The sequence below is a fragment of the Cervus canadensis genome, chromosome 4, assembly GCF_019320065.1.
Source record: "Cervus canadensis isolate Bull #8, Minnesota chromosome 4, ASM1932006v1, whole genome shotgun sequence".
Lineage (NCBI taxonomy): Eukaryota > Metazoa > Chordata > Mammalia > Artiodactyla > Cervidae > Cervus > Cervus canadensis.
Genome location: NC_057389.1, coordinates 56,676,625 through 56,689,769, shown reverse-complemented (window position 1 = coordinate 56,689,769; position 13,145 = coordinate 56,676,625). Strand labels below are relative to the sequence as shown.

At 39.6% G+C, this 13,145-nt stretch overlaps 1 protein-coding gene across 10 annotated transcripts in view; it reads left to right on the top strand.

Moving 5' to 3' along the window:
* Window positions 1-7,815, top strand: part of LOC122439810 (protocadherin alpha-C2) — a 183,427-nt gene extending 175,612 nt beyond the window's left edge. For 9 of the 10 annotated variants that reach the window (XM_043465272.1, XM_043465275.1, XM_043465269.1 and 6 more), the window contains exon 4: window positions 5,108-7,815. In XM_043465272.1, coding sequence (XP_043321207.1) covers window positions 5,108-5,418 — 311 coding nt within the window. In that variant the 3' untranslated portion in view covers window positions 5,419-7,815. The remainder of the gene's footprint in view (window positions 1-5,107) is intronic. The other variant, XM_043465267.1, reaches the window with a different exon arrangement.
* Window positions 7,816-13,145: the final 5,330 nt, after the last annotated feature.

Sequence of the window (13,145 nt, the reverse complement as noted above, 5' to 3'; positions counted from 1 at the left end):
CTGATTATCTTAGGTGAAACAAAGAAATCAGTCTTGGGGACAAAATATCTATTGCCCTCTGTCCAACAGGCTTCCCAGGTGGCAGTAATGAACCTGTAAGAACCTGCCTGCCAGTATGAGAGACACAAGTTTGATCCTTAGGTCAGAACGATCCCCTGGAGGAGGAAATGGCATCCCACTCCAGTATTCTTGCCTGGAGAGTGCCATGGACAGAGGAGTCTGGTGGGCTGCAGTCCATGGGGTGGCAAAGAGTCGGACGACTGAAGTGACTTTGCACACACACACACACATGCCCTCTTACAAAGAGCTATATTGTCAGCTCTGCCCGGGAAGCATGGTGAAGCACAGGAGTTTATGGGAGAGAAGAAACTCTTCTATCCCCTTTCCCTACTGTCTGCTGGTACTTGGACTAAATCTGCAGTATCCTTACCCTGCCCTTCTAGCCCTGAGAGCTGTGCCTTGTATATCGCCAGTGTGTGATTCCATTTGTTGGGCTCTTACACGGCGCTGGAGACAGCCTCGGCACTTCGCATGCGTTTCCTGATTGTCCTTAGGGACTCCCAAGTGCGGCAGAGGGAAGTTGTTTGAGCTCCTGAGGAGCTGGCACCGCTTCCATTTCTCACATCAGTCCTTTCATTCATCCATCTAGCAAGTATTTATCAAATACCTGTTATGGGCCAGGAGTTGTGCTAGACACTGGCTACACATTGGTGAATAAAACAGATATATTTTCTGCTTCTCTGGACTTTACAGTGATAGAGACAGAGGTGAAGGGAGGTGCCGCTTGGCTAGGATGACTGTAGACTGCCTGTCTGAAGAGGTTCCAGTTAAGCGCAGGCTTGAAGAATGAGAGTCTAAGCATGAAGGGGAGATCATTCAGGCAAAAGGAGACCGTATATGTACAGACCTTGAGGCAAAGACAACCCCAAGGGGTACTGAGGAATTGAAAGAAAACTTGTGTGGCCAGAAGATAGTGGTAAGAGGGAGACTTGTAGATGAAATTGGAGAATAAAAAAATAACAGGTTATTGAAGGGCCTTATATACCATGTTAAGGAGTTTCATTTTTTTTTTTCTCAAGGCAATAGAAAACATTCAAATAATTTTAAGCAAGGGGAGTGATATAAAATAATTTCTATTTTTAAAGGATTTTACTGTGTATATATTATACTTTAGTACTTTTAAAAGGGAGAAAGACTTAAAGGAATAAAGGTAACTCCAGCTGTGTGGAAGGTTAGAGAGAGGCAGAAGTAGAAGCAGTTTGAGCAAGGAAGAGGCTGTAATCGTTGTAATTCACAAACAAGATATAGTAGTGGTATCTTGAAAAAAGGTAGCAGCAATGAAGAAGGGGAGAAGAGGACACTGGTTACATTCAGGAGGCTGAAATGACAAGTGTTGGTGTATTATAAATGAACAATGAAGAACAGAGACAAATGAATAATGACTCTGGAGTTTCTGCCTTGAGCATTGGAGTGGATGGAGTATCATCGACTGAGATGAGAGATTTAGAAGGGAACAGAGGAAAGGAATCATGAGTTTGATTTCAGATTGCTTCTGTTTGAGATGCCCATGAGACTGCCAAGAGGAGATACCAGACAGGCAGTTGGATACATGAGATTGGAGAGACCTGTGGGCTTTAAATTTGTATCTCATCAGCATGTTTAGATGGTGTGTATACCCATACAGGCTGAGATCCCAAAAGGAGAGAGTGAAGAGAAAGAAGAAGAAAAAGTCTAGGGCCAAACCCAAGGAATCTTCAACACGTTAGATGAACAGTATCTTGTGAGGAAACTAACAGCCAGAGAGAAAGGTCAGGAGGATAGTTTTACTTGCAACTCATTAAACATAAGTGTTTCAGGACGTTCCTGGTGGGAAAGTGGTTAGGTCTCTGTGTTCCCAATGCAGGGGAGACAGGTTCAAACCCTGGTCAAGGAACAGAAATTCTGGATGCCATGCAGCATAGCCAATAAATAAATGTTTCAAGAAGGTTTGAAACGAATGCTGCTGAGATGTTTAGTAAGATGTGACTAAAATATGATCACTGGCTTTGGAAATGATACAATTAGTGAGCTTGCTGTGAGCAGTGTTAGCAAAGCAGTGCTCAAAGATGCCAAATTAGAGGAGATTGACAAGTGATGGGAGGTAGAGAGATGGAGATAGCGCATGTAGAGAATCCCAAACTACAGTCAAACATTGACTATTTGTCTGGCGGAAATTTTCATGGCTCCTCCAAAGGAGCAGTGTCAGATACATGAACCTTCTGTGATGCCAATGAGTTCCAGTGTCATGGCCCTTGGGATCACTTTGCCCAGACAGACCATTACTCTTCTTCTCCAGCTCTGACTTCCACTCTTCTAGGTGTCTTTGGTATACTTTAGGTGTGTCTTCCATTAGAAGACTCCTGGGAAATTCTTGCATTGGGAACCCCTGTGGATGCATAATCATTTTCTTCAAATCTCAGCGCAAATTTCACTTCTCTTCTGGAAACTTGTTTGAATTTCTCAAGTGTGATTATTGATTTTTGCCTCTCAGTCCTATAATACTTTGGGGCTTACCTGATGGCTCAGTTGGTAAAGAATCCACCTGCAATGTAGGAGACCTGGGTTTGATCCCTGGGTTGGGAAGATCCCCTGGAGGAGAGCATGGCAACCCACTTCAGTATTCTTGCCTGGAGCATCCCCATGGACAGAGGAGCCTGGTGGGCTACAGTCCATGGGGTCACAAGAAGTCGGACACGACTGAGTGACTAAGCACAGCACCCATATATATCTTTTATTTTTAATTGAGATATAATAGACACATAATATTATATCAGTTTCAGGTGTACAATATGGATTACTACTTGTATATGTAGGAAAATGATCACAATAAGACTAGTTAACCTCTGTCAGTACACATAGTTACAAAAACATTTTTATTATGATGATAACTTTTAGGATCTCATCTTTTAGCAGCTTTCAAATATGCAATACAGTATTAGTAACTATAGTTACTGTACATTACATCCCCACAACTAACTTATACTATAACTGTAAGTTTGTACCTTTTGGCACCCTCACCATCACCACCATCACTACACCCCACCTCTAGCAACCACCAGTCTGTCCTCTGTATCTATAAGCTAGTTGTTTTATTTTTTTTTATGTGCCATGTATGTGAGAGCACATGTATTTGTCTTTCTCTGTGTTATTTTGTCAAATATTTAAATATTGATTTATTTCACTTAGCATAATGCCCTTGAGGTCCATTCATGTTGTCACAAAGGGTAGGATGTCATTCTTTTTTATGGTTGAACTTTATATATATCCATCACATTTTCTTTATTCATGAACCAGTAGACACTTAAATTGCTTCCATATCTTGCCTATTGTAAATAATGCTGCAGTGAACATGGGGTACATATATCTTTTCAAGATAGTGTTTTTGCTTTATTCAGATACATACCCAGAAGTAGAATTGCTGGATCATATGCTGGCTCTATTTTTAATTTTTTGAGGAACCTCCATATTCTTTTCCATAGTGACCATACCAATTTACATTCCCACCAACAGTGCACAAGGGATCCCTTTTCTCCATACCCTCACTGACACTTGCTATTTCTGGGTTTTTTTTGATAACAGCCATTCTAACAGGTGTGAGGTAATAGCTTATTGTGGATTTGATTTGTAATTCTCTGATGAGTAGTGACATTGAGCACCTTTTCATGTACCTGCTGGCCATCTGTATGTTTTCTTTGGAAAAATGTCTATTCTTTCCACTTTTTAATCAGATTGTTTGGGATTTTTTTTATATTGAAGTCTATGACTTCTATATATATTTTGGATACTAACTCCTTATTAGATGTAGAATTTGCAATTTTTTTCTCCCATTCCATAGGTTGCCTGTTTCATTTTGTTGGCTTCCTTCTTTATGCAGAAGTTTTTTAGTTTCATGTAATATAATTTATTTGTTTTTACTTTTGTTACTTTTACTTTTGTTATCAGATTCAAAAAAATCATTGTTAAGACTGATGGTAAAAAGCTTACTGTTTATGTTTTCTTCTAGGAGTTTTATGGTTTCAGGTCTTATGTTCAAATTTGTAATCCATTTTGAGTTAATTTTTGTATATGGTGTAAAATACAGGCCCAGTTTCATTCTTTTGTATGTGGCTGTCCATTTTTTCCAGCATCATTTATTGAAGGTGCTGTTCTTTTCCCATCGTATATTCTTGGCTTGTTTGTCATTAATTGACCATTTTTGCTTGAGTTTATTTTTGGGCTCTATATTCTCTTCCATTTATCTATGTGTCTTTTTATGCCATACTGTTTTGATTAATTAGCTTCATAATATAGTTTAGAAGCTTCATGCCTCCAGCTTTGTTCTTTTTTCTCAAGAATGCTTTGGCTGGGACTTCCCTGGCAGTCCAGTGGTTAAGACTGTGCACTTCTACTGCAGGGGGGTACGAATTTGATCTGTGGTCAGGGAACTAAGATTCTGCATGCCATGCAATGCAAAAAACAATACAAACAAACAAAGACAAAGAATTTGGCTACTGGGTTCTTCTGTAGTTCCATACAAATCTTAGGATTGTTTGTTCTATTTCTGTGAAAAATGCCATTGGAATTTTGATAAGAATTGCTTTGAATCTATAGATTGCTTTGAGTAGCATGGGCATTTTAGCAATATTAATCTTTCTAATCCATGAGCGTGGAATATCTTTGCACTTGTTTCTACTTCAACTTATTTTATAAATGTTGTAAAGTTTCTGGTGTACCAGTCTTTCATCTTCTTGGTTAAATTTATTCCTAGGTATTTTATTGCATATTCTACTTTAATCCAGTACATTTCCTGCCCCACTCCCAGGCAGGGTAATCACAACCAGATATTCTTTAGGGAATTCTTCACAAAGAACCAAAAATATATTATTAGAAACTTAGATTTGTGGACCCCGTGGTAAAAAAAAATCTGCCTTCCTGCTTGTTTCCAAACACTGGCCTTGCCCTAGGCTTAAAGAAATACCCCTGATTTCATGGGTGCTGTGCCTGTCTGTGCAGCCTCTCTTGTGTTCATTGTGGCACATGGAAGACATGTGTTGACTCTGTGACTGACTTGCAGTGCTTTGTCTTGCAGAACCAGAGGCAGGAGAGGTGTCCCCTCCAGTCGGGGCTGGTGTCAACAGCAACAGCTGGACCTTTAAATATGGACCAGGCAACCCCAAACAATCTGGTCCCGGTGAGTTGCCAGACAAATTCATTATCCCAGGATCTCCTGCAATCATCTCCATCCGGCAGGAGCCTACTAACAGCCAAATTGACAAAAGTGACTTCATAACCTTCGGCAAAAAGGAGGAGACCAAGAAAAAGAAGAAAAAGAAGAAGGGTAACAAGACCCAGGAGAAAAAAGAGAAAGGGAACAGCACGACCGACAACAGTGACCAGTGAGGTCATCTAATGGAAACAAGCCACTTAGCCAATTTTGTAATAATGGCAGATCTCTCCCATGTAGCAACTCCCTACTCCCTTCTCCTGTCCACACAGACCCTCTCTTATAGACCTCAGAAATCTGCAGAAAGTTCCCTGTGTCTGTCTAGATCACATTTAACAGGTTTTTGTCTTAAAAGCTTTGCTAAGTCTGGTGTTAACTCTTTCTCTCCACTCTGGCTTGTTTGCAGAACCTAAAAAGCAGACCCAAGTTTCCTTTCTCCTCCGCCGCAAAGGAGAGGCTTCCCAGCCCCGCCAGTGAGAGGTTGGACTCTCTGCCCTGTGCTCCGGGGATCCTGTCTTGATGACACTTAAAGGGCAGGCTGAAAGGTTTTGAGATTGAGCAGCTTGAGTGTCTGTGGCTACTGGGTATGTGTGGCCACCGGGGATAGGTGAGTGTCAGATGTTGGCTGGGATGGGCCAGGTTAGACTAGGAGGGTTGGGAAACAAAGGCAAATCAACAGTGGGAAGTATGAAATGAAAAAGGACCAGACTTTCTAAATCTTTACAACTCAAGAAGTGGTGGCCACCCTCTAGCAGACAAAATTCCCTCCACTGACAAGGCTTTAGGAATCCCTAAGTCTCTTGGCTGTGGTGTCATTATACCTAAAACCTGCATTTTTACCTACAAGCCTGTAGTTCAGTGTTCCATGGGGGGCCAACCAGGGCAGCAGAAGCAGATCTGATGTGTTTCCTGTATATGTCCTTGTGCTCACTTTATTAAAAATTCTTTTGCACACGATGTTATGAAAAGGTCAGATCCTTTTCCAACAACACATATGCAAAAGCAAAAGAAAACCCCAACACCTCACTTTATGCTGTTTGTTGTTTGATAGATTTATTTAAAAAAGAGCAAATCTATAACTATAAATCTTTAAAGAGAAATATGATTAATACAACTCCCCTAAACTATCCTCGAAAGAGAATTCCGTCTACAGCCATTTAAATGATCATTGCTGCTACAGAAGTGCTTTAAGAGAACTGCCTGAAACATCTGTATTATACCGGCCACCTGCCAATCACAGCTTTACTCTTTCAGGTCACTCTGGGGCTGCCTCTTGCATGTATTAATTACTAAATAAAAGGATCTTTCTCTCTCTCTCTTTTCTAAAAAACAATTATGTGCACTTTGAATACACAACCTTCTCTAGCCAACTCTACCAAGACCCAGAAATTGAAGAAAAATATTGTTTTCTCGTACATAACAGTGAGCAGACTTTTCAATCCTCGAATTCTGTGATTTGTCTTGGAGTGCTAGCCAACACCTTCTCTTTGGTTTACTTTTCCTTTTCTATAACACTCTGAATTGCTAATCTTGCTAACACCTATGATATTACCTGAACTCAATCTCCCATATGTATGCTGTATGCTATTATAAGACTCCTGAAATATATTTACTCTGTGCTTGTGTATGTGAATGTTATTGCAACTATTACCTAGAGTGAACTTTAAGCTTTATTGTTGAATGTAATTCCATTATATTTCCTTTTGTACACCTGTGAAAAAGTGGAGTAGTGTTTTTTTAACCATTGTTAATCAACTTTTGTGTATGAAAGACACAGTAAAATTTCTTTCTTAAATCAAGATACTGGTGATTCAAGGAATTTTATTTATGGTCAGCCAAGAGCCATCTCTTGCCAAGACTCTGGCTGGCAAGGGAATGGATAAAGCTGTTTTTTTCTAGTAACAATTCTGGAATACATACTGAAGATATTCCCTGAGGGTGTGTGCAAGCACAAAATTTACCAATTTGACCTCTTTGAAGCTGCAGAATGCGTTGAAATTCTAACAATACCTGGAATATCAGCTCATAGAAAATAATAAAATTTACTGCCAACCTTAAATAAGAAATTTTAATTTTGGTTAAATGTACGGTTTAGAAGTTTGATTAACTATATTATATTTTAAAAGTTAACATAAAAGAGGTAGGAGTCTGTTATTAAAGCAAAAGCATTAAATCTAAAAAAAAAAAAACCAACCTGTTTTGTCTACTTTTAGCTTCATTCTCCCATTTTTTGAAGGGTGTGTAACTTCAGCTCTGCAGGATTGCATGGGGTAAAACTTCTTGCTAACACATGTGAATCATTGCTACATTGTAGGTTGTGATCATTTTGCCCCACTGAAACCCATGTATCTGACCTTACGTGCCTTTTGAATACTAGGAGAATTGGGCTAATTTATTAATGATGATAATTATAATGTATGTGTACAGCACTTTTTACATTTGCAAAGTGCTTTCCAATCCATGTTAGTTACTAGTTATTACAGCTGTAAGGATAAAACACATCATGTGGATTCATTTTTGATTGGTGCTATTGGTATTTCCTCTGTATTGCTAATAAATGGAAAATGGTGGTATGAAAGAAATGGTGGTCATTTCTAAGTATAAAAGTAGGAGCAAATAGAACATTGATTATCATTAGCTATTATTATTGAAGAAGGTTGCAGTGTGAAACTTACTGTGTCACTCTCTGGCTGTCTCCCTGGCTATTATGTTCATTACTAAGGCACGACACCCAAGAATCAAATTCCACAATATCACCAGAACAGGCAGCCAGGAGATTTCTGGGTCACATCCCAGTATACCATTTCAGTCTTCTCTAATAAGAATTCCAACAAACCAATTTTAATCACTAGAGCCCTCCAGTCATCTAGTTCGTATTTTGTTTAGCCCTTGCATCTCTCCACAATTGGGAAATCAAATGATACCCCCAAGAAATTAACTTTTATTGAGTACAAGTGTATGCCAGCCCGTGTAATAGGTAGGCTCATAGTACATGTTCTGTAACAAATAGATGATATTTTCCTTCTGTAGTTAAAATTTTATGAGCATGTGCTTTTTAAAAAATAAAAATAAAATAACTGACAATAACATGGAGATTCCTCCAGGTCAACTCTTAAGTCATTCTTTTTAATTCCAGTACAAATCCCATATGATAGCCAGATTATAATGTCATAATGTACTCATTTTTTTCTCTATTAATGGACAGTTGGGTTATATCCAGATTTTTGCTACTAGAAACAACAAATAGCACTTAATATGCAATGATGAATTCAGTTGCCGAACTTTATAAAACCTGGTCTAGGTGTATCCCAAAGAGGAAATGTGGAAGGCTTTTATGAACATTACGTGACTCCTTCTGCAATAACTGCAGTCCTCTATCTGAACATACACTTATTTTTAGCACTGAGCAGTCGATTATGGCTCTATTTATATAGATGAATGATGAAAAACAGAATAGACGTTCACAAGAAAGACAAAAGTCAGAAAGATTTGTTTTCATTTACTTTTCCAAAATTATTTCCTAGGAGCTCCATTTCACCCCAAGACTTTTCTTCTTCCAATTGTAGATTGAGATGCATGTGTCCAGGAGGAAGAAATTTTCCTTTATCCTTCTACATTCTTCTGGCTGATCAAAGAACGAAATCGACATGAGACAAATTAACATGAGAAAGTCAAACGGAAGTTTAATAACAGGTCTATGTGGGAGAGACCCAGGCAAACTGAGTAACTCACTAAAATGTCCAGAACCCTCGCCTTAAACACCATCTTCAGCTAAAGACAGAAGAGGATGTTGGGGGTAGAGGTTTGAGACTTTAAAGGAGAGGGAGGCAATTCACATGGAGATAGAAAAGCAAATGTTTGGTAAACAAATGTTTGCTGGGCCTGCAGAGACAATGGGACACAGAATGGACTCTAATCTCTATCTAGGCCCTGCCCAATTTCCCCCTAGTTTTTCTTTGCATATGTCTGATGACAGCACTATTCTGCAAACAGGCCCTTTACCTAAATTCTTTTTTTTTTTTTTTAATTGAAGTGTAGTTGGTTTACAATGTTTTGTTATATCTAAATTCTTTAGGCAGCTAAGTGGGAAGTAAAAAGAGAGACTTCCTGAGTCTTCAGTTCCTTAAAAATAATCAGCTTAAATTAATCCTCATGCCAAAGAGATGCATTCTGGGTGGAAAATTTTGTCCCCTGCACCAGTTGTGAGACATTGATGTTGGGCTTGTTAGGGAGCTGTAGCTGGGATGGGGGCTACCCAGATGAAGCTGGTGGTAAAGAACCCACCTGCCAATGCAGAAGACATTAAGAGATGTGGGTTCATTCCCTGGGTCGAGAAGATCCCCTGGAGGAGAGCATGGCAATCCACTCCAGTATTCTTGCCTGGAGAATCCCCATGGACAGAGGAGCCTGGCGGGCTACAGTCCAGAGGGTTTCAAAGAGTGGGACAGGACTGAGCAACTGAGCACACAGTACAGCTGGAATGAGCAGTCCTGGATCAAGCCTAGGGTTGCTTGTAGGACAGGGAGGTAGGTTTTTATAGACTGAATTTAAATCTGATAGTAATTTTAGTTTCTTTGTGTAAATTTGGGATGCTAGGGCCAAGAGGCTACTAAAGATGAGGTCTGTTTCTGCTGGCTAGATGTACATTGAAGAAAAGATTGTTTGATTGCAGGTTAAAGAGACTAGCTCTATTAATAACTTAAGCTAAAAGGACTATCTAGTATAAGGCTACAAGTTTGCCTCACTGAAACTAAGAATAGGAAGGCAGCTGGGCTTCCAGAAGGGACCAGAGACTAGAAAGCCAGAAGAAATATTAAAAAAAATTTTTTTTAACTTTATCTTTAATTATTTTTCATAGTCTGTTTTATTCTTCTTTATCTCTACAGACCAGTTTTTTCTTCTTTTCTTTTCCACAGCTTCTAAATTTATTTGCCCTTGATTCTAGTGGCCCACAGAAACCTACCTTCTCTTTCTAAATCCCCTTTCTAAATTCTTCATGGTGAGAAAAGTTGATTGGATCACCTTCAGTCAGGTAGCCACTTTTGGACCCATCAGTCATGGGCCAGTGGGTTATGGATAGGAAAGATAGTTCCCCATAAAGAAGAGTCAGACACTTAGACACAATTTTAATAGCTCGCTAACAGCTGACATTAATTACCCAAATGTATACTAAACATCAGTGTATAGCATCTTAGAGCCTAAAGGGAACTTATTTAATAAATAAGAAAACTGAAGAAGGGAAATGACTCTTTCAAAAAGTCACACAGCTAGTCAATGACAAAGCAAAGTCATTATTCTATTACCATGGACTGCAAGACCAGAGGCCACCAGGAATGAATAACATTGTCTATTTCATTATATTCTTGACAGTCATAAGTAGTATGGTTTAGGGAGGCCATGTTTATTTCACTTTTGTTGGTGTTTAGTCGCTAAATCATGTCCATCTCTTTTGCAACCCCATGAACTGTACCCGCCATGCTCCTCTGTCCACAGGATTTCCCAGGCAAGAATACTGGAGTAGGTTGCCGATTCCCTTCTCCAGGGCAGGGGTCGAACCTGACTCTACCTGTGTCTCCTGCGTTGCAGGTGGATTCTTTACCACTGAGTCACCTGGGAAGCTCATAGAACGCTTATTTCACAGAGTGTAGTATATCATCCTTATATATGTTTTATTCCTCTTTTTAATCAAAGTAGAAACATTAATACTGATTTTATTGGTTCTGAAAATAGAACACAATTATGTATACATATGTTTTTTAAATAAAATATGCAGAAGCCGAGAATTTAGAAAGTAAAGTATCTACAGAGAGCACCATTAAGGAATTTGAAGTCTGTTCTTCCATGTTTTTTCGATGCATATTGGTGCTTGAAAGTGCCTGATAAATAGCGGCTTTCTGCCTTGTCCAGAGTAATGAATAAACTTATAAATAAGATGAATAGAAGGCAAAAATGTTACTCTGATTCATGTAAAGATGAATTAGAGGATGTTGATTAGTGTGGGTGCCAGAGTAGGGACTGCTAAATGAACTCCGGAATTATTCAGGGTTTCCCTCCTAGTATCAGGCAGGAGAGACAACCTGGATGAGCAGAAATGAGGTGGTATTCCCAGCAGGCAGCACAATTCCAAGCAGAAAAGGGGCACAGTTGAGTCAAGTATTGTATCTGAGTTGGACATTACAGGGCCTGCTCAGGACAGATCCACCGTGTCCTCCGCCGGCCTCCTGTTTGTAAAAAAGTTTTCCTTTCCCAGGCCTCCCCTGAGTCACAAGAGGCTGGCTCAAGAGTTAATGATTGAAAGAATGTGAACAGATAGTAACAATAAAAAATAGCAGTGGGGTCAGGAGTACTGGTAACCATTTAAACACTAAATCAGCCAAACAGCAGTCACAGAATCTTTTTGTTGCCCCAGAAGGACACAGAAAACAGTTGAATGCACATTCCTGAGTTATTGTACAGCTACTGAAACCCTCACCAGATGGGAGAGGTTAACTGCCTGATGACCACTGGCCCCTAGGCTGGCTGGAACCAAAGATTGATAATGTTAAACACCTGTGACAGCGTCCTGTAACTTCACCATCCACCAATCAGAGAACTGTGCACGAGCTGATCATGCACCCTGCAGCGCCCCTCCCTCACCTTGCCTTTAAAAACTCTTTCCAGAAACATCTTTGGAGCATTAACTGCTCGGTGTCTTTGCTGAGCGTAGTTATTTCCTTCACTACAACCTGGTGCCTGTAGGCTGGCGTTCCTGCTCACTGATCAGCGGACCAAAGTTTGATTCCTGTCAGTTTTAACTTCTCCACATTGCCAATCAAATGAATCACTGCAATTCGACGAGAAAGCGTGCATATAGGAGTATAGACAGGTAAGACTGCAACTAGGTTCCCTTTGCACAGAAGGGAACACTCAGAGGGAGAGATGCATTTTTTCCCGTGAATATGTATGTATATTTTAGAGGGTCATACTAGTCTTTCTGTAACTTTTTCTCACATAAATATAAATCTTCTAAGTTATTTGCATGTATTCTATGATATAACTAATTTATTTAACCAGTCTCTGTTAATAGATATTAAAGGTTTTTCAGTTTTACTACTGTAAACAGAGCTCTAATGAATATTCTTTTACCACATTTGGCATGTTGTCCAATTTTCCTTCAGGACAAGTTCCAAAAAGTGGAATTACTAAGTAAAAAATATACACATGAAACTTCTTATATATTTTACAAAATTGGCTCTTAGAATTGCAGTATACTCCCACCAACAGTTTATAAGAATTTCTGGGGCTTCCCTGGTGGCTCAGTGGTAAAGAATCTGCCTGCCAGTGCAGGAGACACAAGAGATGGAGGTTCAGCCTCTGGGTCAGGAAGATCCCCTGGAGAAGCAAACGGCAACCCACTCCAGTATTCTTGCCTGAGAAATCCCATAGACAGAGGAGCCTGGCGGGCAACAGTCCATGGGGTCGTAAAGAGTCAGACACAGTTTAGTGACTAAACAACATGTATAAAAAATAATAATATAAGTCAAAAAAATTAACATAAAAAGAATTTCTACACCTGGCTAAACATTGAATGTTATCAGTCATCCTCGTTTTTTGTTTTTTTTTTTTTAAATATAAGCGAAACGTTGTTTAATCTGTATTTCTTTGATTACCGTATAAAGTTGCAGCTTTCCCCCATCTCTCCTATCAGAAGATGATTTGACCGGTCTGATTTACTGTGTTGTGGTGTAAACCGTGACAGATGCTTGACTTCAGCTTTGATTGCAGAGGCATCCACTTTAAAGGGGCCTCCATTTCAAAGATGCCTGTCCTGAGTAAACACAGCAGCAGCCACTTGACTAGATAAAGAGACAGGCTGCCCCCTACCTCTTTTGATTTTGAGATCTTGGTCAATTTTGATAACTGA